We start from the raw sequence: 26,666 nt of genomic DNA, 5'->3' as shown, positions 1-26,666 counted from the left end.
CTAAATTGAAAATAAATAAATAAATAAACCTAATTACCCACCAAAAAGAGCTGCGTAAAAAAATGACATGCAATATCATTCCCTCTGTGAATGTATATACATAAAATCCCGTGTTACATACAGAGGGAAATGTAGATATATACACACACACACATACATACACAGAGAAGATTTTATATGTATATACAGACACATACATAACATAGAGGCATGGAGGATTTTACATACGCACAGAAGGAAATGAACATATATATAACATAAATGTAAATTTTATATATAAATATAAAATATTCATTACTATAAATATATAAAATGTATATGTAAAATTATACAGATGAAAAATATACATATATGAAATTAGGAGGCGAAAACAGGATGCTAACAACACAATTTTACAAAGACAAAACCTGGAAATAAACATGTCAGACAGCTACTCCTGGTTGTTTCTTGGTGGATTAATCTTGCTGCTTCAACTTTATAGGAAAAGCCCCTCGGCCACTGGACGCCTCTCCCTGGGGACCAACTTTGTCTGTCAGATGTGTCACCTCATAGGGTTTTTTTCTCCCGCTATGTATTTCCCACATATTTAAACCTTTATAAATACAGACTTCTGTAAGTTTTTTTCCACCTAAACCTTGTATATTGTATGAATCGTTCTGCAATCTGCCTTTATCACTTCATAGGCTTCAGAAAATTTATTCTGTCAGAAGCACCGCCTTGGGAGTTTAATCGGCTGCCTCGCATCTCATAGAAGCGCGGACTCCCAGTTTATTTGACGAGTCCCTTATTGGTGGCACGTGGGTCGTTTCCAGGGCTTTTGCTGTGATACACAGCGCGGTGAACATCCTTGCGCATCCTGCCGCGGGTTCAGGTTCAAGTACGTCTCTAGGGAGATTCCAAGAAGTGAAAGTTGAGGAGGAAGAGGGCGCACGTTTAAGGGTTCCGGGGGCCCTGCATGAAGACTGCCCTCTCCTCTTCCTCCTTTTTTGTAATCGCCAGGTTTTCCATTCTGAGCCTGTTATTTTCATGAAAACAAAAACCAGGCGTGATTCCGAAGAATGCGACTTGCAGCCCATTTTCTGGGAACCAGTTGAGGATCCCCCTGGACTGATGAAGTCCCTGCATCCCCCTCAGGTGAGCTCCCAGTGTGTTGAGGGTGACCTGGTCCCACCTCAGGTCTGAGGTGGAGGATCCAGGTCCCAGGTGCCCTGCCCCCTCTCTACCCAGCACGAGGCTCAGAGCAGAGTCTGGGAGACCTGAGATTTCCTACTCTCACCCCATTTAAGGGAGCAGCTCACACTCCCTCAGGGAGCAAGCCGGGGAACCTGAAACTTGTTTTCTCTCCCTCCTGCTGCAGCGCGAGTCTCAGTAAAGCCTGGCTTGGATTGCTCCTCTGGCCTGTTATCAATTTCTATTGATTAAGGAGACCAAGAAGCCAGGTGAGTAGCAACGAGTTTCATTATCCATAACAAGTCCCTTTCAACCACACCTGAGTTTATGCTAATCAGGTGATGCTGTTGCTCCCCTAGAGATCTTCAGAATAGAGGCTGGTTGCCAAAGGAACCAACCATGTGATTAGAGGGCTGGAAGGTTCAGCCTACCCACCCTGCACCCCCACCTCCTGGAAGAGGAGATGCAAATTAAGTCAATCAGGAATGGCCAGTGATGGAACCAATCATGCTTATGTAATGGAACCTCCATGAAATCTTAAATCAAAGAGGTTCAGACGGCTTTTGTGTTGGTGGATGTATTCACATGCAGGGAGGATGGCTCACCCCAACTTCCTGGGACAGAAGCTCCTGCCCTCCAGACCTCTTTCATCTTGCTATTCATCTGCATCCTTTGTAATAAACGATAAACATAAGTGAAGTGTTTCCCTGAGTTCTGGGAGCCACCATGGTATATTATCAAACCTGAGGAGGGGGTCTCGGGAACCCCCTGATTTACAGCCGGTTGTCGGAAATACAGGTGACAGCTTGGGACTTGTGATTGGCGTCTGATGTCGCGCCAGCCTTGTGGGACTGAGCCTTTAACCTGCGGGGTCTGCCCTTACCCTGGGTAATTAGTGTCAGAATTGAACTGAATGGTTGGACAGCCAGCTGGTGTCTGGAGAGTTGGAGACCTGGTTGGGAGAGGGAGGGAACCTACGCGTATTTGGTGTCATAAGTACTGTGAGTAGAGAAAGTGTTCTTTTAGCCCCTTTTTACTCAACGTTGATATAAAATGTTTCAAACATACAGAAAAATCAAAAGGACTGTACAGTGACTGTCCCACCCCACCCTTTGATTCATTGGAGGATTTTCATTCAGTTTGCTTTGTGACCTATCTGTCCATCGATTTTTTACATTGGCATGTAGTTGACACATAATATTGTGTAAGTTAAGGTGTACCAGGTGATGATTTGATAGATTTATATGTTGTAGTGTAATTGTCACTAACACTTCCATCATGTCACTTTTATTATTGTTTCTTTTTTTGTGGTGGGAAAAATTAAGATCCAGCCTCTTAGCAGCTTTGCAATTTCTAACTCAGTATTGTTTGTGCTCACTCTGCTGTGCATCAGATCTCCAGGATTTATTTATCGACCAGTTGTAATCTTATTTTTTTCGAGTCAGATTTATTGAGGAATAATTTACCTAATAATCATACAATTCTGCACAATTCATCTCATCCTCTTAATAAAGTACATGGTTCAACTTTTCAAGTCTACAGTTTGAGTTTTGGGTTTTTTTTTAACCTACAGCTCTATTGAGACATAATTAACATACAATAAACTGTACGTACTTGAAAGTGCACAATTTGGTGAGTTTTGACATGTGTGTACCTCTACGAAGCCATCACCACAAGCAAGATAGTGAACACATCGGCACCCCAAAAGTTTCCTGTACCCCCTTGTAATTCTTCCTTCCTACCCCACCCCACCCCCATCCCCAGACACCCATTGACCTGTTTTCTATCAGTGTAGATTAGTCTGCATTTCCTAGACTTTTATATAAATGGAATCATACGGAATGTTCTATTTTTTGTGTGTGTGTCTGGCTTTTTTTGCTCAGCAGAATATTCTGAGATTTGGCCACATTTTTGTGTGCTTCAGAAATTCATTCCTTTTTATTGTCAAGCAGTATTCCATGGTCTGGCTGTGCCACAATGTGCTGATTCATTTGCCTATTGATGAACATTTGGGTTGCTTCCCATATTTAGTTACAATAAATAAAGCTTCTGTGACCATTTGTGTCCGGGTCTTCGTATAGATGTGTGCTTTCCTTTCTCTTGGGTAAATACCCAGGACTGTAATTGCTGGGTCATATGATAAATGTCAGTCTCACTTCATAAGAGTAGAGGGGGGCAAAAAAATGTCCTCTACCGTTCGAGGTTCTTTTGGCTAGTCCAATAATTAAATCAACATAAGACAGAGCAACAGGAGAAAAACAAATTTGATTTTTTGTGTACAGGAGCCTCATGCAGACATGAGAGGCTCAAAGACAGTCAGGCAGTTGAGGTCTATGTGCCATCCGGACCTAAGGAGAAGCGGGCGGGCATCTGGGGCTTCAAAAGGGAGGGAAGACAAGTCACAGGAAAATGGGAGGAGCAAGTGTTTGGTAGGCAAATGGTTGCCAGGCCATGCAAAGACAATGGGGTACAGAGAGGAGTTTGAACAAACAGACTCTGGTGAGCTCCCCCACAGTTTACCACACCTAGACCATACTCTTTGTAGTTGTCTCTGGGGGGTTAGTTCTCTTCCTGGACCAGGCCCCTGATCTGAATTCTTTTAGGCAGTTAAGGGAGAGATGAAAAGCTCTTGTTGGGCCCATTGGGCATTGATTGTCTTCAGCGTGAAATAATCTACATGCCAAAGTGGCGCACACACCCTGGGGCAACCTGTCCTGAACCCCATCAGCCCCCTGCTCCGAAAATTCCCTGGAAGTTCCACACATGAAAAGCAGAGCTGGCTGACTGTTTCATTATTTCATTGAATTAATCTCATAGTCTTGAAAATAGGTCACTTCAGTTGAACAGTTGCGTCTCATTTTTAGGAGGTGGCGATGCAGCCGGTCTCCCCAAGTTAGGCCTATATTGCATGAGAAATTAGGTATTTAATAAGGCATTTCTATGGAAACAAAGGGAAAACAATGGTTAATGACTGGAGCAGATGACAGTCCCAGTTTCTGAGGTCTGACGGCAGCCAGTTGGAAGATTTCTAGATGTTGGGCTCAGAGAATCTTCAGATGGAGTGGAGGCAGGCCATGGCAATCTGACAGGTTTTCTTGGTTTGTAGTTTGAATGTCTCTGGTGCTTTTTCTGAGTGACCCTGCAGCAACAGGCGTGAAGATTGTCCATGCACGAGCTGTTGCGGATTTTGTATCAAATTGTCCAACTTTAGTTTCCATGGCTTTGAGGAAAAGGGCAGTTTTAGTTTTCAATTTTTCCAAGGCAGAAGGGTGAGGGGGGAAAATAGGAAGTGTTCCTGTGGACAATAGCCAAATATTGGAGGAAACTGGACAAGTTTAAGATCTAGTCCAGGTACAGGTTGTTTACAGGTAGAAAACAAAATCTCAAAGTCAGCTCACAGAACTAGAATCTAATATCCACATGTATGTATTACGGTGTCTACTGAAACACAACTTTTCTCTCTACAGTCACCACATTTCTATCACAGATAACCATAGTGAGGTGAATTTATTTGCAAGTTAAGTCTAGTTTCAAAAAACATGGCTTGATTATTTGCAAAAGGGTAGCAAACATAGTGATTAATCGCATATAATCTTTTAATCTGTTTGTTGGGTTTTTTAATGAGGAATCTCAGACTGGATTTTTAAAAGCCTCTCAAGGCTAGGAAGTCAAGTCAAGGACTTACCATCAGACTTTCCTTGCTGCACTTACAGATTTGGGATAATTCCTCTCTTTTTAGGGTCCTTAGACTGTTCTGAGGTTCCTGCCCCTGCCAGGAAGTGACCTTCCTTTCGCACCTGGTAAGGCTGCTGGGAACCGTGTAAGTAAGGTATCAGGCTGTTTTTCCAAGGTGCTTTATTGGTTCCATTAAGTCAGTCTTAGTTCCTTAAAGCTGTCTGGTCATATGTGATTCTTTGCATGTACTCAAGTAGGACGTTCCCATCAAAGCCTTGGTAATATAGTCACTGTTTCCAATTGTGTCTTGTTATAAGGAGAACAGATTCTTAGCGAACTTATGCAAATAACTATATTGCTGTGAAATAGGCATACTCACTGTGAGTTTCTGAATTCTGGATGGATCAGGTAGGGAGAAAAGGAGAAATGTTTCATCTTTGTTCACAAAGGTATATTGCACTAAATTGCTCTAAGTCACAGATATCTTTGGAGAAAAGAGAAAAAGTTTTCCTTAATCTGAGAAAAACAAAACAATTTAAAAATCAGCAATGTTTTAAACAAAAAAGTCATAAAAATTATAACCATCTTCCTCAGTTCATTCAGTCCCATGTAATTCATATTTGTTTTGAATCCAGTTTTTCCATTAATTCTGTAAATTCTTACCCCATTCAGTTTGATGATTTTAAAGTTATCAGAAACCTGTATTCTAGAGTACTTGTCAGAGTCCTTTCCATGAATCTTTCTGATGAAACACTTTTGCAGGAACACTTTTGCAAAAGCATCAGAATAAAACAATAACTGTCCATAAATAAAAGACTTTAAAATGACACGGTTAAATATCTGATTAGAGTTCATTACAGTGCAACTGACAGGCAATTTCATTATTTCTGTGACATACAACATTTTAAGATAATAATTAGAATTATGACTGATAACATTATAATGACATATCAGAATTTTAGGGACTTTATACAACTTCTAGAACACCCATGTTACCAACATTCATCTGTACAATATAACCTTAGAAGGTTTATCATTCCCTATTTGACAATGATTTCCATATAATTTAATACACCAGATAAGCCAAATTAGTTTTATCTCTCTTTTATAAGGAGAGAGAACGAATCTTTTGAGATATTCCAGGATCCTTCTAGAAAATCTTGGTTTCATTCAAGGTAAAAAAGACTTCACTTAGAATTTGAATTTTTGAAAGTTTGTCAAAAATATCACAAAGGTTTGGACACTTTACTAAATAGGATCACAAATAATTATGAAAAAGTGCTAATTAGTCATTTACCCAAAGTGACAAAAAGATTTTTAGGGTAAATATAGATTACATAATTCTGAGCAAAACTCAGTTCAATATTGAAAAGACCCAGTTTATTTAAGTAACCAAATTCCTAATGATAACGTAAAGCATAGGAAATTATTTTAATAAAACATAAAATCTTTGTTTTCTAGGCAGATTACTAAAAAGATAAAGAAAAAACACTTTGTTTAAATCTTTGGAATTAAGAGCAGACCGATAATCTAATAGAACTTTGTCCTTTTAACAGAGAGAGAATCAAATTCTAATTTTTTAATCAGTGTACTTTTGATATTAAAATTTATTCATTTTTAAAAACTTAAATTCATTTCAATCTTAACCAGCTAGACCACACATAAAATTTCTTTCTAAAGTGTCTTTTTTCACAAAGCTTCTACAATTTCGTTTTTACATTCAGATTTTTCGTCCTATGTTCTTTCTCTTTCCCATTCTGAAATAACCAGCCTCTCTTCAGGACAAAACTACTTTCTTTTCCCTCAACAAACTGCATTTCCATTCCTCTCACTTTCTTTTACCAAAACACATATCCTACTTTCCTAATGTATAAAGATGTTTCCCTTACTATGTGTAGTAGCTTCAACGACATATATCAGAATTTTTACCTTTAAAAACCTTAATTTGGAGGGGGTGGATATAGCTCAGTGGTAGAGTGAATGCTTAGCATGCACAAGACCCTGGATTCAATCCCCAATACCTCCATTTAAAAAAGAACCTTTAATTTTTAATAGACACAAAGAAATAAATAATTGTGAACTGTTATACCAGCATTCTACACATTGGCAAATGTATGAAAACATAGACATTAGACAAAGCCAGCCATCATCTCAAGCTGTTTTTCTTGCTGAAAAATTTTGTAAGAGACAACATGAACTTATCTAACTTTAGCAAACCTAGGTAGAATAAAGGCATTCTATTTAACACTGATAACTCTAAAGACATGCCTGTTTTAATTTGAGCCAGCAAACTTAAACTAGCTTTAATAACCAAATATTTCCCTAGGTCATGTGAACCTGAAATCGATTTGGGTTACTTTCTATTATATTTCTGAGGATTTAATTTATATAAGTGTTTAATTGTCTTTAAGCCAATTAAATAGAGCTCTCTTTTACAACTGACTGAGAACTCAAAGGAGTGCAGAAGAGACCAGCAGGAGTTATTTACTCTTCCATTCTTTTGCTTTAGGAACCTCTTGCATCATTCATTTTTCCCTAGCTTTTTACAATGAATCTTTCAAAGAATTGGGTAGCCTTTTCCCTGGTAACCCTTAGAGGTTGATTAGCCCATCTAATTCCATTATTTTGAATTTGCCTTTTTGTATCAGGAGGAGCTTTCCCACTAAGGCAGAAATGTAAAGATTTTTAAAGATTTTAAAATTTCTACTAAGGCAGAACTGGAATTTCGGGGTTTAGTGTAGTATGGCTTTTAAAATCCTATATAAAGTATTCAACAAAGGCCTTCGTTCTCAGTGCAAAATTTAATCTTAGACCACTTCACTCACCTTAGTGGGGGAAGCCTGTATGAATGCCTCTGTTGGCCTCTGAATATGAACCTCCTGCCTAGACATTTCCCCGTTATTTACAAGAAGTCCTAGGAGACTCTCTGGCCATCTGTGTCCTCTGTGCGGGTTTTTCCCCCAAGGGGGTGGTCTGGTTTATCTGATAAGCCAGAATGCCATATAACCATGGGTGGGAAGGACACCCCTTAGCAGCCAAACAAGATCGCTAAGAGTGGGGTTGTGAATGCCCATTAATCTATTAAATATATCTTTAAATTTGGTAGGATCTTCTGAAAGTGGAGGTAAAGGGTTTGATAATTTAAATAATCTGCTGCTGTCCAGGGGACATAAATTCTCTGAGTGGGGATCTAAGCTGTATCTGCAAAGGACATTGTACAGGAAGACAGAGCCTGATTATAGAGCCCAGAATATGAGCTGTATCACCCCTCCCTGGTGCTCCTGCTGACTTGCAGCATTTACACGGGTCACCTGTGCATCCCAGGCCTGGAGATTAGGCTGAAGTGCTCTCTGCAAATCCTGTAGGGAAAAGGAGGCTAAAACAGGCAGTTGGGTCTTTAAGGGACTTTCCAGGAAAGGTGGAGGAATTTTTGGAGTTAAGGGAATTTCCTGAGTTAGGATAAGATTATAAGAAAAGGAATTTATGTAGGATGTGGACTCTAATTTTGTTCTAAGTCTAATCTCTGTTCTTTTGCTTTATTAAGGGAGTCCCTAAGACCAGCCATTATGCAATTGACCCTTAAACAACATAGGTTTGAACTGAGTAGGTCTACTTATACGTGAGTTTTTTCAACAGTAAATACTGCAAGACTGCAATAATGCATGATCCATGCTTGGTTGGTTGAAGGGTCAACTGTATTTCTTTGTATCCACTTTTTAAGTTTGCTTTTCCCTGGGTACCAACAAGACAATTATTTAGGATGAGAGCTCTCTGAAAAAAATTTTTTTTCAGATACATAAGTTTTTCCCGTTCAAAAGATCCATCATCAAAGAGTAGGATCTATTCATCTGAATAGTGACTCAAACCCCTAAGGTTTTGTTTTTGTTTTTGTTTGTTTGTTTTTTATGGTTTAACCAAGAACACAAGAGGTGTCCCCACAAGAGAGTGCAAAACATGCAGCCCTCACAAGATCCAGGAAATTCACTCCCAAAGATAGGCTAAGAAAGTAAAGCCCTTTGCTGTTACAGGTGGCAAGAATGGTGTAGTGAAAACAGCGTCTCCAGTTTCCCATGAGAACGTGAAACACCTCCAGCCACAGACCCACCAATCTGTGACGCTGGGCAGGACGCTGGAATGGGACTTCTCTAGCACTAACAGAAAAAGGTTGAGATGACAAAAGCCCCTTATGGGCTTAGATTCCTTGTGATAAACTCCCCTGAGAGCTGAAGTAATCAAACAAAGAGAGGGCTGCTTGTGACTTCGTGTCTCAGAACCCTAGTCTATTTGACAGGCCACCAAGATGCATGCCAGGAAATGCACCTTCTGGGTGGTGGAGACCAGACAGAATATTCTCACTGGTCACAAAGCCAAGCTCTCAAGACATAAAACAAGATGAAAGGAAAATCTCATCTAATTTTTTCTTATACACACATGAACAGCTTTAGCTAAACCTTGGGTCTCTCAGGACCAAATTAATACCTAAGAGGGATGAGCCACTGCAGTGGGGATTACGTGATGTTTTACAGAGTACCTGATTGCGTGGAAATTTTCTTGAGGTTGATTGGTGGTGTAGTGTCAATCTGATCTGTTCTGTGACCAACTTTTCGCAACACGGGAGTCTTTGAGTCAGCCAGTGCATGTTCCAGTAAATTTTAAGTCCTCGACCAATACCCACCAATTTAGCAGCTTTGGTTTCCAAGATGTTCCCTAGCAACAGCCTTTATCTCATGTGCACATTAACCCATAGCTAAGTTTGCCTGAAGAGATGCTAGTCTGGTGAGAGCTGCGACCTCCCCAGTCTTGAACAGCAGGCTTACAGGAGTTCTGCCTGTGTTGTAGGGGAGGGAAAAATTTTCCTCCACTGTTCAAGGTTCTTTTGGCTGGTCCAACAATTAAATCAACATAAGACAGATCAACAGGAGAAAAACAAATTTGATTTTGTGTGTACAGGAGCCTCATGTAGACATGAGAGGCTCAAAGACAATCAGGAAATTGTCTTTGTGCCATCCGGAGCTAAGGAGAAAGAGGTAGGGGCCTGGGGCTTCAAAGGGAAGGAAACAATTCACCAGAAAATGGGAGGAGCAAGTGTTTGGTAGACAAATGGTTACCAGGCCATGCAAAGACAATGGGGTACAGAGAGGAGTTTGAACAAACAGACTCTGGTGAGCTCCCCCACAGTTTACCACACCTAGACCATACTCTTTGTAGCTCTTTCTGGGGATAGTTCTCTTCCTGGACCAGGCCCCTGATCTGAATTCTTTTAGGCAGTTAAGGGAGAGATGAAAAGCTCTTGTTGGGTCCGTTGGGCATTGATTGTCTTCAGCGTGAAATAATCTACATGCCATAGTGGCACACCCTGGGGCAGCCTACCCTGAATGCCATCACTGGCAAACTGTTTTCCAAAGTGGCTGGAACATTTTGTACCTCCTCTAGCAGTGTAGGAGAGCTCCAGGTGCTCATACTTGCCAGTTCTTTGATCTTTCACATTTTAGCCATTATAGTGGGTATGGAATATTCAGACTCCAATTCCAATTCCAACGTGTGGATTTTCTTTTCCTCCACATGGAGAAATTCTCAGACACTAACTGGGTGTACTGCAATTCAACTCGATGCTGACACTGTCTACCTAGGGATAGTGTCAGATCCCACAGGTTTAGAATTCAGTCCTACAGGACTGGTCCCCTCATGCCCGCTTCAGGCATCAATAGAAAGTCCAAGTTGTCACTTGTGATTCTGACTGGCAGATCAGAGGTTCGAATAATCCTTCCTTGGGTTTGACTAATTTGCTAAAGCAGCTCACAGACCTCAGAGAAACATTTTACTTACTAGATCACTAATTTATTATAAAAGAATATAACTCATGAACAGCCACATGGAAGAGATGCATAAGGCAAGATATGGGGAAAGAGCATAGAGCATCCAGACTCCCTGCGAGTACACCAAACTCCATAAATCTCCATGTGTTCACCAGCCCAGAAGCCCTCCAAACCCCAACCCTTTGGGTTTTCATGAAGGCCTCTTTACATAGGCATGATTGATGAAATCACGGGCCACTAGTGACTGACTCAACTTCCAGGCCCTCTCTCCTCCTCCCAGGTCAAGGGTTGGATCCAAGTTCCAACCTTTCAGTCACATGATTGGTTCCCCTGGAAACCAGCCCCCATCCTTAGAGGCTTTCCAAAAGTCACTCCATTAACATAAACTCTGGTGTAGTGGAAAGGGGGTTGTTATAATTATCAAGACAACTTTATCACTTAGGAAATTCCACGGGTTTAGGAGCGAGGTGCCAGAAACAGGAAGAAAGTATATAATTCTTATTATAAATCACAATATCACAGTATATGACAATTTTTGATGCATTTCAAAGTTCAGTATTCACAGTTGTATTTTTAGAACAGGGGTGAAATTTACACAATGCGAAGTGCACAAACCTTAATTTGATGAGTTTCAAGAAAGATCTAACTTGTATGGCCCTTTCCTTTTGCTGTTCCCCTATCTGAGGCACTGAGGAGCCTGACATATTGTCCTGTATAGAACGTCCCACCTCCTGGATTCATCTCTTCCCTTGTAGATTCCTTTAGCTTAGACCCTCTCTCTGCTGCTGTGTGTCTCTCCAAAACTGGAAGGTGTGTCTAGAACGAGGCTTCTTGCCTGGGCCCTGCTGACTTTTGGAGCTGGATGATTCTTTGTTGTGAGACCATCCCGGGCACTGTAGGATCTTGAACAACATCCTTGACCTCGACCCACTATTCCTTGTCCCTGGTGGTGAGAAGGGTGGACACAATCTCTCCTCCAGAGACCACCAACCGACAGGAGAGACAGACAGTTACACTTGGACTCTGGAGCTTCCAACCTGTCTCAGCACGGGGAGTGACTTTTAAAAGCTGTCCAGGGGATTTTGATGTGCAATCAGGATGAGAACTGGTGACCCCTTGAGTTACTGTTGATTAAGCATTGATTGTGGGGCAGGAAATTTGTAAAATGCTTTTTTTAAAGCATGGGCTACTGGGTTTGAATCCAAGCTGGAAAAGTGATGTTAGCCCTCGGTGTCTCGGTTTCCTCGTCTGCCAAATGAGGATAATAATAGTGCCAGCTGGGTAAGGTCATCGCGAGGACTAAATGAGGAGACGTGTAGGGCTCTTGGCACCATGTGAGGCACTGAGTAAGTGCTACGTAAGTGTCTGACAAACACAGCAAAACTATGACTCTGTACCTTGGTATTACAAGGGTGTCCCTGTGCACTGGCAAGGCGTGTCAGTTTCCCTGAGCTGGAAGAGAGCTTCCCACATCACAGGGGCCCAGCTCCTCCCATCTTTCCGTTCTGCCTGTGCGAGGCAGGGTCCCACCTCCAAAGCTTTGCCCTTGCTGTCCCCTCTGTCCTTACCTCCTCGACCTTGTTCAAGTACTTGCTCAGATGTCATCACCTTCGTTAAAACTGCAATTCAACTCAACGCCCAACCCGTCTCCTAGTCCCCCACTCTGCCTAAGTTTCCTCCATCACACTATATTTCTTTTTTAAAATTTTTTAATTACAATGTGTCGATTTCTGGTGTACAGCACAATGTCCCAGTCATGTACATATATACAGATATTTGTTTTCATATTCTTTTTCATTAAAGGTTATTACAAGATATTGAATATAGTTCCCTACATCGCACTATATTTCCATGTTTATTGGAAAGCTCTCCCTGCAGGGCAACCACATACCATTATTAAGGCCATTCAGTCCCATACTAATGTTTTAAAAAATTCATTTGAGAAAGAGAGGAAATATCTTTCTTTTTTCTTAAAAAAATTTTTTTAATTGAAGTATAGTTGATTTACAATGTTGTGTTAGTTTCAGGTGTACAGCAGAGTGATTCAGTTATACATACATACATATATATTCTTTTTCACTTTCTTTTCTATTATAGGTTATTACAAGATATTGCATATAGGGGTGAGGGTATAGCTCAAGTGGCAGAGCACATGCTTAGCATGCATGAGGTCCTGGGTTCAATCCCCAGTACCTCCTCTAAGAATAAGTCAATGAATAAACCTAAATACCTCCCCCCACCAAAAAACAACAACAACAACAAAAACCAAAGATATCGAATATAGTTCCCTGTGCTATGCAGTAGGGCCTAATTGTGTATCTATTTTACATAAAGTAGTGTGCATATGTTAATCCCAAACACCTAATTTATCCTTCCTCCCCACCCCCCACTGTCTTCTTTAGTAACCATAGTTTGTTCTTTTATGTCTGTGAGTTTGTTTCTGTTTTGTAAATAAGTTCATTTGTATTTTTTTTTTTTTTAGATTCCACATATAAGTGATGTCATATGATGTTTGTCTTTCTCGGTCTGGTTTTCTTTACTTAGTATGACCATCCATGTTGCTGCATTCATTCTCTGTCATGGTTGGGTGACATTCCACTGTGTATATACACCACAGGGAGATGTCTTTTTCTAATTGACCCAGAGGCACTGTATGGACACTCAGCTCCCTCCTCACACCTTCTGCTCCAACCACACTCGCCTCCTACCACATGCTCCTACCACAGGGCCTTTGCACTGGCTGTTCTTGCTGTCTGCAACACTCTTCCGCCAGATATCTAGGTGGCTTGCCCCCTCACTTCCTCCAGGCCTCTGCAAAATATCACCTCCTCTGAGAGGCCCACCCTGACCACCACCTAAAAGAGCCCCTTTTCCTGATCAAAGTTTTCTTTCTGGTTCTTGTCACTTCTTGCCATTTATATAACTTTTAGCTGTTTGCTATTTTTCTCCTTTATGACTATATTAGTTTCTTCAGTGGCTATAGCAAATTGCCACAGATTCAGTGGTTTAAAACCACACAAATTAATTCTCTTCTAGTTCTGGAAATCAGAAGTCCAAAATGGGTTTTACTAGGCTAAAATTAAGGTGTCTGTAGGGCTGTTTCTTCTGGAGGCTCCAGAGAATTTGTTTCTTTGCCTTTTCCAAATTCTACAGGCTGCCTGCATTGCTTGGCTCGTGGCCCCTCCCTCCAGTTCCAAATCCAGCAGTGTGGGATCTTCAGTCTCTCTCTAACTCTGACCCCCCTGCCTCCCTCTGTCACTTTTAAAGATCTTTGTGATTACATCGGGCCTACCCACAAAACCCAAGGTCCTACCCACAAAACCCAAGGTCATCTCAAGGTCCTAAACTCAATCACACCTGCAAAGTCCCTTTTGCTGTCTGAAGTCACATATTCACTCCAGGACTAGGTGGTTGGCTCACTATTCAGCCCACCACATTCTCATTTTTTGTTCATCATTGGATTCCCCGGTGCCTGGAACAGTGCCTAGCACAGAATAGGCACTCTGTAGGAGGTGCTGAGTGAATGAATGAAACAGAAGGAGCAGGAAGGGCAGGATGGATGTCTGGCAGAGCAGGTTTGGGGGGAACTGAGGGCCAAGGAGGAAGTGCTAACCCCAGAAGGGAGTATGGGCAGTGCCTGCTGCCCAAGACAGGAGGTGGAAGGAGCTGGGAGAAGCCAGGTGGGTGGGGCAGGCAGGAGGCAGAAAGATGGAGCTGGGACTGGGGCATCCTGTTCTCCAGGACTTGAGCCTAACTTCCACACACCCACTCACCTAATCTGCCCGCCCACGCCCTGGGGCTGGGCCCAGACCTCCTTGGAGCCGCTGTGGGGAAGGGAGGGAGTAGGGAGAGGGGGTCAAGGGGATGCTCAACTGGCACAGCTGGTTTGGCTGGTCCTGACATCTTGGTAGAGGAGAGCCCTGGGGACAGGTGAGGATATCACTGGGAGCACCGACCAGGAGCCGAGGTCTGGAGGGAGGCAGCCCCTTTCTTCTTGGGTCCACTCCTGTGGACCTCAGACTCCCATACCCAACACCCCCACCCCAGGAAGTTCATTTGATGCTGTCTGTCCCAGTCCCAAGGACCAGGAGCCTAACCTCCCCATCTCCAACCTCCTCTTCCCTCAGACCCAGGAGTCTAGACCCCCCGGCCCTCCTCCCTCAGACCCAGGAGTCCGGGCTCCCGAGCCTCCCAAGCCCTCACACGTTGTCACCACCAGGCTTGATCTCTTTGGAGTCCTGCTCTCTATGCACCTACGCCCCCGGCTTATCCCTCTCCTCCTTTTGTGAGCACACAGCTAGTAAGCACGGAAGTTCTCAGGCCTCCTTCCACCTCCCCGGTCTCTGTCCCCCTCCAGGACCCCAGAGCCAGGATCCCCAGGCACCCACTGCCCCAGAAGAGGCCAGATGTGGCTCCGCCCCCACCCCTGCAGGAGCCGGGGGCGGTGCCCCTGTGTGTGTCTGGGGCGGTGCTGGGCCTGCAGTATCGGCCCTGGGGCAGGCTCCTCCAACTGGATGGAGTAATTGGGGTGGGGAGCAGAGCCAGAGGTTTCTGCAACGCTGCACACCCCGAGATGAACCCACTGATTAGAGGGAGGGCTGAGGGGAGGGAGCTGTGCCCACTCTGAGGTGTCAGCTGCCCTCCTCCCACCTCACCCAGCATGACATCTTTCTTCCCTTTCCCTAGGGGCCCTGGATAGCCTTGGGGAAATAGGCATCCCCACCACCCATGACCTACCCGTTCCCCGGGTCCAGGTGTCTAAGCAGCCCAGTTTCCTCTCTGTCTGAGTCACAGGAGTCTCAGCCCCCCTCCCTTCCTCCTCCAGGACCCAGGAGTCAGGGCCTCCAGCTGCTGTACTCCCCCCCCGACCCCGATCCCAGGATTTGGGAGCACTACCTCCAGCCTCTGCCCTCTGGGGAACCCAGCCTAGAAGCAGACAGAGCTGGCCTGTCCTCAGCTCTCCCAGAATTCCCAGCAATTACTAGCTTTTATTGGAAAGGTCTGACTCTGGAGGTGACAATGGCCCTGATTCTGTGGAAGTGTGACCTCGTGACCCAGTGACCTCCCTTTGCCCATGTCTGAGCTCCAAGACCAAAATGGCACCTCGTGGGGCTTCCTGGGACCCAGGTGGGAATCTGAAGATGGGGGCAGGGAATTGACATGGGGGGCCCAGGGAGGGCCCACTTACAGGGGCAGAGGGCATGTCTCAACCGGCCCAACCCATCCTTACCTGGAGCCTCCGGGGATGAGTGTGAGCTCCCACCCGAAGACCCTGGATGCCCCCTATCCCCAGGTGCCCCCTCTTTGGACTGGTGGAAATATCTCCCAACTGTCTCTCCAGCCTCTAGACCTTTGCTGCCACCAGACCCTCCGTGTGGATGCTCTCTCCATTCAGGCCACTCACCTGGTGAATTTCCCCCACTGGGGCATCCTTGCCCCTGGGAAGCCATCCCTGACCTTCCCAAGAGGCCCGTATCTACAGGCAGGATGCCAAGCGGACTGAAGGTTATTCCAGGCCAGCAGAGTCAATTCCACTAGTATGCTAGCCACGTGTGTCATTCTAAACTTTTCAGTAACCACATTTTTTAAAAAAGAGAGAGAAAAAAACGTGAGATTAATTTTAGGAACATATTTCATTTCATCCCATAAAGCCAAAATATCATCCTTCAATCTGTCATCAATATAAAAAATTACCCACGAGATATTTTACATGCTTTATCTCAATTCCAGTGCTCAGTTTCCAAGGGTGAGCAAAGTGTAGTCTTCCCAAAGCCTTAATGCTGCATTTAAGAGGAATTACGCTGTTTCTGTTTTTAAAGTTTCTGTTTCTGTTTTTGAATTTAAATTTCACATTTCTAGTGCTTAACAGCCACATGTGGCCGGCAGCTCCTGTGCTGGACATCATAGCCCTAAGCTGTGTCTATTTATCTATCTTGTTTGTGGACACAATGCCAGGTCCTGATGTTAGTCAGAGGGTTGGATGGCTGGATGGGTGATGAGGAATGGAGGGAGGGATGGGTGGATGGATGGATGGATGGATAGGTGGACAGAAGGATGGATGGTTATACGATCTCTTTTCCTCTCAGTGCTTCCCACCCCAACAGCTGGCACTGGGTTTCCCACCTTCTCCTTCCTACCTGTTTCCAAGTCTCTTCCTTATCCCCAGATGCCTAGGCCCACCAGATCCATTTCTGTGGGGTCAGTGGTCCCCATTACTGTCCCTTCCGCTTGTCATTGGATAAGATGCTACTCGTGTCTTCTGGGTCCTCGTGCCACCTCCTTAGGAGTCTGGGCCTCTCGCCCTCTACAATCAGGCTTTGCATCTCCCCATCCTCATCCCCATGTTCTGAGGGGATTCAACCACCTCCTCCATGCACCACTGTGACCTATCCCTCATTCCCCATCACCCTGTGACAATGCATTCATTCCATCAGCAGCACTGATTAATTCCAGGAGCTCTTACAGGCACTTCCCTTAGGATACAACAGGAGACAGATAACAAGTCTCATCTCAATGGGGTTAACTGATGAGACAGGCAGCAAGACCAAGGAGTAAAACATTTAGGATATCAGATGGTGATGAGCACTACGGGAAAAAGCAGAACAGGAAAGGGGGAGGGAGACGTTAATGGGCAAGCTCAGAGGAGGTGAGACAGAGCAGACTTGGACAAAGGGAGGCAGTGAAACTCCCAGGTGTCTGGGGAAAAGCATGTCAGACAGCAGAACAGCAGGTGCAAAGGCCCTGAGGTGGGAGCATTCTCTGTGTCTCCTTGTTTGGCTGGTTCCTTGCTCACTAGGCACAGCCTCCAGACCTGCCTTCTCCTTTAAACATCTTCCTTGAAAGTCTCACTGGGTCTTCTTGGCTCTTTTTTGTCCCCAGGGCTGTCCCCCACAAGTTTCCCTCCCAGTCTCCCTCAAGGATCTGGGCATTCCGTTCCCCCTAGACTCTCCCTCTCCTTGGAAACTCGAGGCTCCCAGCTGTATTAGGTGCTCCTCCCCTCTGGTTCTGGCAGCGTTGTGGGGGCCCTGGGGACGGGGTTCAAGAGAGGTTCCCATGGGAGGGACAGAGCAAGGTTGTCATCTCCTCAGGGCTAGGAACAAAGGGTCATTGAAGGCAGAACAAAAGCCAGGCAGTCCAGACCCGAAGGTCAGGCGGCATGTCTCGCTCAGCACCCCCCCCGCCCCAACATGGGACGTGCACTCAGCCCCAGACAGGGAGAGCTGGCTCTCTTGACTTTCCTCCTCCCTGTGAAGGAGCCCTTTTCCCAGATGAGAACATCAAGGCTCATACTGAAAGTAGCAGAGGCAGGATTCTAACTCAGGTGTGGTGGTGTGAGGTAGGGGGAGGCTCTCCACACCATAGCCTCCTAGAGATAGGTCTTCAGGCAGATAAACTGACGGGGGGCATGACACCCCAGGATGCTTGTCTTCTGCCTGTCCTCAGAGTGAGGGTGGACAATGCTGTGTGACCTTGGGCAAGTCACTCCCCCTCTCTGAGCCCTCTCCTGCATCTATTACATGACTCTGACGTGCCCCCTCCCCCTCCCCTACACAACAACACATGGCAAACTGTACTGGTCAGTAACTAGGTTTGTAAGTGGTGATATTTGTGTATTTATTCATCCAACTGAAATTTCTCTGGCACATACTAGAACAATGAGGAAAAGTTTCTAGAAAGACACCACCAAAATGTTAATGGTATTTAGCTCCGTGAGTAGAAGGAAGGTCACAAGGATTCTTATGTTCTTTCTAGACTTCTCGGCTCAGTTTGTGTTTTTTTTTTTTTAAACAAAGTACACACATTTTTTGTTCTATGAAAATAAGTCATTTCTGGCGAGGAGATTCTGGTGGTCAGACACTAAGTCTCTGAGGGGTCAGGAGACCAGGGGATAGGGAGGAGCTGGGTTTGGAGGGACAGAGCAGAAGGAGATGCGGGCTTTGCGGAGCCTACTGTGTGTTAGAGACTCTGCCGAGCGCCTGATAAACGTCCCATCTGGTCCTCACAACAGCCTGATGACATGGGTACCATTTACCGGTGGGGAAACCGAGGCACGGGGGCTGACGGGACTGGTTGCAGGCTGCACAGCTGGAGGTGCTGGAGGTGGGATTCAGACCAGGCGCTGTGAGCTTCAGACTCCCATACCCAGCCAGGTCTGGCTGTTGCATCTCTGCGTCTCTGTGTCTCTCACTATCTCTGACCCTCCGTGTTTCTCTTTTCCCCTTGCTCTCTCACCATCTCTGTCTCTCTGTGTGTCTCTGTCTCTCCCTTGGTCTCTTGGTGTCTCTTGCTGTCCCTGACCCTCTGTCAGTCCCTCAGTGTCCCTCTCCCGCCTGTGCCCCTGTAATCCTAGCTGCATCTCTCTTGGTCTCTCGATCTCTTTCTCAGTGTGCCCCTTACGGTGTCAGCCCTCCAGGGCAGTTTCTGTCCGTCTGGTTCCCCGTGGTGTCCTAACCCTTAAAACAGCACCTGACACACAGGAGGCGCTCAATAAATATTTTTTGAATGAATAAAGGCATGAATGAATGGGTGAATGAATGAACTCTGGGATGGGGTTAGCTCTGTGGTCAGACGAGCAAACTGAGGCTCCTGGTGGGCACAGACCTGCCCAGAGCCACCAGCCAGGGGCAAGATGCCCAGGAGGTGCCTGTCACCCGTCCTCCCCACCCTCGCAGAAGGGTGGCTCTCTCCTGGCCTCTCCCCGTTTGGAGGCGTGGGTAGCAGCCGGGAGAACCGGCTGGGTGCCGCCCCTCCCCTTGGGCGTGGAGGTAGACACCGGGCGGGCTCCCCCGGTGGCAGACGCCAGGGCTGCACATACCCGGTCCCTGTGCCGCCTGCTCCCAGCACGTCCTCCTCTCCCCACCCTCGCCCTCCTGCCATGGACGGGCCTGCCGAGCCCGGGAACCAGGCCGCGTGGGAACCCTATGAGAAAAACATCTCGGAAATCAGGTGAGGTCCAGACCTGGGTGTGCGATGACAGCTCCCCTGGAGGAGGTGGCCTGGAGCAAGAGCCAGGGGCCTCTGCCAAGGTGGCCCCCAGCCTCCCGGAGCCTCAGACCTGGCTGGGCTGGGTGGGCTCGTCCACCCCGGGGTGCAGGTCCCTCCTGAGAAGGGAGTCAGTGACCTAGGCTGGGCTGAGTCACCAGTGGGATGCCTGCGGTGTCCCTGTCCCTCTGAGAGCCTCAGTTTCTCTGTCTGTCCAAGGGGCCCAGAAACCATTCAGTCTCTCTGATATCAGACTGGATGAGAGCAGGGCACTGGATGTGTGTTAGCTGCAGAAACAAGGGCGCCTGTTGCACCCCCTTTCCTCCCCAGACACCCCCCAAATCCCGCAAGTTGGGGTGCTTTCCCTCCTGGGGGCTCTGAATGTGCCACTTTGTTTGCGGGAGGATGGAACAGCAGAGATGGGCGGCGTTCTGGAGGGAGCAGAGCCCCAGAGCCACAGCCATGCCCCCTGGGGGGACTTGGGGGCCCAGAGGAGGGACCTGAGACTCCTCAGTCCTTGTAGGAGTGGTGAGGACAGATCACTTCTCACCTCTGAAGTGTGGCTCCTTTGTTCCTAGGGATGAGTCACAGATTTTTATAGCACCCACTTTTCAGATGGGGAAACGGAGGCTCAGCAGGAGAGTGATAGGGCCATCATGATGCTGCTTGGAAGCAAATCTGAACTCCATCTATCTAACTCCCAAGTCTGTGGTTTCTCCTTTCCTCAGCAGCCTCAGGGATACCCCACTCCCCATGGCTCCTTTTCTCAGAGGAGAAGCAGAGGCTCAGAGAGGGCAGGCAGCCTGCCTAAGATCACACAGCGAGCTGTTTCGATGATGTCCAACCCCTGATATCTTTCACTGTCAGGCGAGTCTCTCCTGGCCTCCTGGGCCCCTCCAGCCACTCCTGGCTGTACTGTTTCAGACTCTCCCCTCCCCTCCCTCATCCTCGTGCCCCAGACTCCAGAGATCAGAGCAGTTGAATTCTCATTGCTGTGTGACATAGACAAGCCTGATGGTATCTCTGTGCCTCTCAGGGTGAGAGTGGCCACCAGGCTGGTCCCAGCTCTGCTTGAGAAAGTTCCCAGCATTCTCTCCTCGGCATTATTTTCTCTGCATCCTCTGGGTGCTGCAATTTCTCCCTCCTGAGATAAGCTGGTTTCCCTCCTGGGTGCCTGTCTCTAGGAAGACTTCACCTCCCACCAGGCCCTGGGAGCCTCTCTCTTCTCTGCCCTCACACAGCCAGTTGGCCTCAGTGCGTGACCTTGATCCAGTCATTTGTTCTCTCCCAGCCTCAGTTTCCTTATCTGAGAAATGGGGTAAATAACCCTCACCTATAAGATACTTCTGGACCTGAATTCTGCAGCCCCCTGGGAGGTGCCCTCAGGACCTCAAACCTCCTTTTCCGTGAGCTTCTGGAATCCCCTGGATCCAGAAAAATGCCTCTCATGAGGGCACTGAACCCCAGGGCCCTCTGACACAATGTCCAGGGTTGTGCAGAATTGGCTTCCACAGAATTGCTCCTCCTCTCACGCTGCCATCTCAGGGATGCCCCACCAGTCACCACGTCAGGCCCCCTCCCCCCAACATTGTCCTTGTCCCTTCATTCCTCTCCCTCCTACACCCTGTCACGCCCCAACTCACTCCCCTGTCCCCTGACTCTCTCCATTCCCATGGCCCCAGCTCAGGCCTCATCTTCACCCCTAGGTCCTCGCCCAGGCCTCCCCACCTCCAGTCCTTCCCAGAGCTGCCCCTCCCCTGCTCCCAGTCCCGAGGCCCTCCAGGTCCAGGCACCCCAGCCTCTCCAGTACAGTCTTCTCCCTCACCTGCATTCCATCAGCCCCATTACTTCAGATTCCCTGGCTACGCCTCACTGTTCCCTGCCCCAGTGACTTTGCATATAAGGTTTTCTCGGCTGGGATTCCCAGAGCAGTCTTTTCTAATCTCCTAATCGCCCCCTGGGCTTATTCTGCTCAAGTCCCTTCCATGGCTCCCCAGCATCCACAGTGACAATTTCCAAAATCTTTTTAAGACAGATTCCTTGGTCCAAGAGAAATCTTACATCCAAGCAGAAATATGTAATAGAGATCAAAACGGAACTGCTCTGGTTTTAAATGGGGGAGTGGAGCTGGGGTTCTGCTGCCGGCCCTACTCCCTCTGTGGGACTGCCTCTGCACAACTCTCTCCATCCCCACCTTCCTCACTGCCTGGGTCCCACTTGGCTGCTTCCACATCTCCTCCAGTCCAGATCTCACACCTCCAGGCCTTTGCACCTGACGTCTCCTTTGCCTGGGATGACCTCCCTCTCTCTCATCAGGGAAACTCCTCCTCCTTAAGACTCTTGGCCACCACAGGTAGGTCCCAGATCACACTTCTAGCTTCAAGCCCGTACCATGGCACCAAAAGGCTGACCCATTCACAGACCGAGACAGGCTGGGGGCCCTGCAAAGTCTCTGAGGATGATGTCAAGGAATGAATGGAGGGGAGATTAGGCAGGCTTTGAGTTGGTGCTTGCAGGGTGAGTCGGGAGTGGAGGACAGGCAGGAGAGGAGACAATGGACACCAGCTGATGGAAGTGAATGAGTGACTCAATGTCAAGGGCAAGAAGCGATTCCCAGGACGCCCTCTGCAGCCTGATTCTTTTAACCCTCACCTCCACCCCCACAAAGAAAACATAAGCAATGTATTGTTACAGGCATATGTGATCAAACTGTCTTTAAAAAAAACACAAGTGGCTGACAAGGATTTAACTTGGGACAGTGGTTGGGGTGTGGGGTGGTGGGAGGCCAGCGGGACATGGAGGAGGCCAGAGAGACCCGCAAGACAGAGTGCTCAGAATGTCTGAGTTCATGGGGTATGTTATGAATTATGGTTTAGAAATTCTCTGTGTGTTCCATGTAGATGTGTATGTATCCCATGGACTAAAAAGGGATCAGAAGGGCAAAACCAAAATTTAAAGAGGAAAAAGTTAGAAACAGGAGGTAAGAAGGACCCAGGCATTTATGCACAGTTTACAGGCGGCAGAGCCAACAGAGACAAACCCAAGAGGCGTTAATCCCTATAGAATTTTTTTAATGCTCATTTGCTGAATATCTCCCACGTATATCTCATTTTATCCTCACAACAACTGTTTGAGATTAACTCAGGTGAATGATTAATTATGATCATCCCATTTATAACAAAAGCAATTGAGGCCCGGAGAGGTTCAGTGACTTGCCCAAGGTCACACAGCTGTTAAGTGAGGTGTAGTCAGGATGTGAACTGGGACAGCCTGACTCTGTCACGCCCTGGATGGGATGGGCAGATGCGGAAGGAAATTGGGGAGAAGCAGAATGAGGGAGCAGCAGGATCAGGGAGGTAGCCCCTGCCCAAACAGGAGGCTTAGTAGGTCCTCAGTGTTCTGCTGTATTTCCTGGATACCCTGTGTACTGGGCTGTACTTTGTCCAGGCCCTTCTGGAGAAGGTCAAGGCCAGAAGCCCAGCTGGCATTTGGACTCACGGTTGCTGCCCCTCCCCTCCCTCTGATCTCAGAGAACCCCCAAAAGGGTCCTTTCTGATCTCGCCCTCCTTATGGTTAAGGCTGCCAACCCTGGTTTTACAACCCCAGCCCCTCCTTCCTTGGGGAGAAGGCCAGCCAGCTACTTGAAGCATAAGCCCTGTGGGTTATGGAGCTGCTTCTCCCAAGGGGAGGCGGTCCGATAATAAAAACGCAATAAACAAATAATTAGATATTGGATCTTGTCGCCTGGGTGGAATTCTGGGCAGGCAGAGAGGAGTGGCGGGGTGGTTCTGGACCTCCACTAATAAAGTGCCTTGCTAAGAATTAAAAAGAGGTGCTCACAGCTCCCACCTCCCCCTGAGCAAAGGGACCCAGGCGTGGAGAGTGAAGAGTGGGATGTGTTTTGGTTCCCGCTTGCTCTCTAGAGGCTGGGGAGTGGATGGGGGGACGTGTTCCTGGGGGTCCAGCACAAGGATCGGGAAGGGGGATCCTTCAGGACCCAGCTGGAAAAAACTGAGCAGCCCTGTTTGCGGAAGGTAGGCTCTAGGAGAGGGAGAGTGGAACCCAGCGGACCATCGCTGGCAGCGACGGCCAAGACGGGAAGGGAGACCCTGGTCACGCCGGGAGGCTTGAATCAAAGTCCTAGGAGAGGTGTGGCCAGCTACTCACCAGGGAGTGGGGTCCCGGCCAGGACCTGGGCCAGGGCCCTGAGGACAAGGCCACTGCAGGCAAGAATAGCAGCCTGCAGGAAGACAACCCTGAGTTCAAACCCCGCCCATTATCGCTCACCAGTTGGGACCCGCCCAACAGACAGGGTCGCTGTGGGAGCTGCGCACTTGTGAAATGGACGGAGCTGCGCATCTGTGAAATGGGCGTGGTGGGTGATGCCCCGGGACCGGACAGGCCAGACCCGCTACTCTCTGCTGAGTCAGGGATTGCTTGGTTTTCCATCCTCCTTCTCTAATTCCTGTGACCACTCCTGAGCCAGGAACCCAGGGACCAGGAAGGGTGGGGATGGGGTGAAGCAGGATAATAATTACGACTTTCCTGGGCGTTGGCCATGTGCCAGGCTTGTGCGCAAAGCTTCACAACAGCCCTGTGAGGGCAAGGATGCTAGGATTCCCACTTTACAGATGGGAAAACAGGCCCGGGGCGGGGGGGCTCGCACCTCTGGGATTTGCTCCAGAGACCTCGCTCTTTACCCCCAATGCCAGACAAAGGGCTCAGACAGGGGCCTCGAACTACAGGGGAGGCTGCCCCTCTGGGGCCATAACCTTCACCGGGCACTTGTCACCCCAAATGGGATCACTGAGTCCAAACTCCAGACCAAAATTTTCCAGGAATTGAATGGAGTGTCAGTGTTTCAGTTGAAATCAGTAATAATTAAATACCAGTAAATGTTTAGCACCCTGTTTGCAGTGTCATCATTTCAAGGGTTCATGTGGCCAGTGGCCACAGCAGCAGTGCAAAATAGTGGGGGGCGGGCTGGAGGGTAGAGCTCAGTGGTAGAGCGTATGCTTAGCATGCACAAGGTCCTTGGCTCAATCCCCAGTATCTTCATTTTAAAAAAAAGTCCATTTCCATCATCATGGATAGTTCTGTTGGAAGGGAGAGAGAAAGAGGTAGAGAGTAAGGAAAGAGAGAAAAATCGAGAAGAGCCTTCAGGCCAAAGGCACAGCACATGCAGAGATTCAACTGAGTGGTGGAGCATGGAGAACGCAGGGAACAAGTTGAACTTGATGGTGGGAGTGGAACAACACTGGCTGTGCTGGCCTGGGGACCCAGGGGAGGGGCGGGCAGTGCAGGCCAGCAGGCCCACAAAGAATCTGCTGAGAGACACAGCCAGGGATGCAGGACCAAGAACCCTGAGAATTTCAAGAGAGTGATTAATTTCTTTAGCTAAATTTTTCTCTATTATTATCATTATCATAAAAGTAATGTCAATCATATATCTCAATTGGTTTTTTTTTTAATCGTTTAAAAGTGTGTATAGATTTTAAATGTGCAGGAATTGCCAAGGGAAGAAAAAAGAACAGGGAAGGAAAATTTACCCTATCAGACCTTCAAATCTACAAAGTTACTATAATCCAAGCAATATGACCCCCACCCTATGAGCCAGCAATTCCAATGCTACTTATTTGCCCAAGAGAAATGAGAACTTAGGTTCCACAAGAAGACAAGGATGGTCACAGTGGTTTTATGTATAATAGCTGGGCCTGCACGGGTCAACACACTGTGATTTATATATACAGTCGAATTCTATTCAGCCATAAAAAGGACAGACTCTGATGTACACACAAACAAGGATACATGTCAAGAATATTATGCTAAGCAGAGGGCAGACACGTGGCAGTCACTGCCGCTGTGTTCATAATTTCAAATTCAAGGCGTACAGAAAGGCGGAAAGTTCTAGTTCCCATAACCACCCTAGACCCATCCCCAGAGTCAACTCTTTCAATGCTTGCCTGCCAGAGAATTTCTCTTTACGTGTATAGCTTGTTTTTACTTATTTTTCCAACATAATTAAGATGCTACTTGATATCTGTCTCTGCCTCTTGCCTTTTCACTCTTTGTAACAGCTATGAAAATTTCAAAGCATATACAAATATTGGAGGAGTTATCCAGTGAACACTCCTCTATACCAAGTACACCTAAACTTTAAAAAAAAATTTAAGAAAATTTTTTAATGGAGGTACTGGGGATTGAACCCAGAACCTTGTGCATGCTAAGCACTCACTTCACCACTGAACTATACCTTCTCCTTCAAAAACTTTTATTACATTTGTCCTATCATATATCTGTTTATCTTTCTCTTCATCCAGCAATCCGTCCATATTTGTGATGCATTTCAAAATAGTAAATTGCAGACATCAGAACATACCACCTTAAACATTCCAGGCTGCATATCATTAAATGGACTTCAATAATTGCTTATGTTTTTCTTTTAAAGATGATGTTTATGTACAGAACACTGAAAGACTGCAGCATGCCAGTTTTGAGAAAAATACGTGTAACTCAAATCCCTATCAAAACATAAACGCCTCCTTTAGAATGGCTGGATTCCAATGTTTGCTGGCCGTGATTTATTCATCCAGTCCTGATTTGTTTATCTGGTTCCCTGTCGTTCTGGTCTTATAAACACTGTTGGAATCAGCAGTCCTGGTGTTACGGAAATGACAGGCCAGCCAAGAAACAAGCACCACTCGGAGGGTTGGAGTACTCAGACTTATTACGCCGGTGGGCTCAGAGGGGCTTCTTCTCCGAAGCTCTGAGCACCTCCAAGACGTGTGCATGAGGTTTTATAGGGTTAATTACAAGCTTGGGGTATTCGGCCAATAGGCATGGAACAGCTTTAGCAGCATCATTATCACAAAAGTGGAGGCAGAGAGGCAGCAAACTAACATTCCAAGGCCAGATATGTCTCTCTGAAAATTCAGCTGGCTAGCAAAAAATATGAGCAGGGAATCAGCAAACTGACACTTATTAACTTAGATTTACCAGTTAGCCCAGCAGAACGCAGCTCAG

At 46.7% G+C, this 26,666-nt stretch overlaps 1 protein-coding gene across 1 annotated transcript in view; it reads left to right on the top strand.

Annotated features, from left to right (window-relative positions):
• The first annotated feature begins 19,420 nt into the window (after positions 1-19,420).
• SULT2B1 (sulfotransferase family 2B member 1) overlaps positions 19,421-26,666 on the top strand; it is a 34,570-nt gene continuing 27,324 nt past the window's right edge. The window contains exon 1 of the mRNA XM_072966719.1: positions 19,421-19,607. Within this exon, the coding sequence (XP_072822820.1) occupies positions 19,537-19,607 (71 nt within the window). The 5' untranslated portion in view covers positions 19,421-19,536. The remainder of the gene's footprint in view (positions 19,608-26,666) is intronic.

The sequence above is a fragment of the Vicugna pacos genome, chromosome 9 (assembly GCF_048564905.1).
Source record: "Vicugna pacos chromosome 9, VicPac4, whole genome shotgun sequence".
In the NCBI taxonomy this organism is placed as follows: Eukaryota; Metazoa; Chordata; class Mammalia; order Artiodactyla; family Camelidae; genus Vicugna; species Vicugna pacos.
Note: the sequence above shows the minus strand (reverse complement) of the source record. Positions and strands in the feature narration are given on the sequence as shown.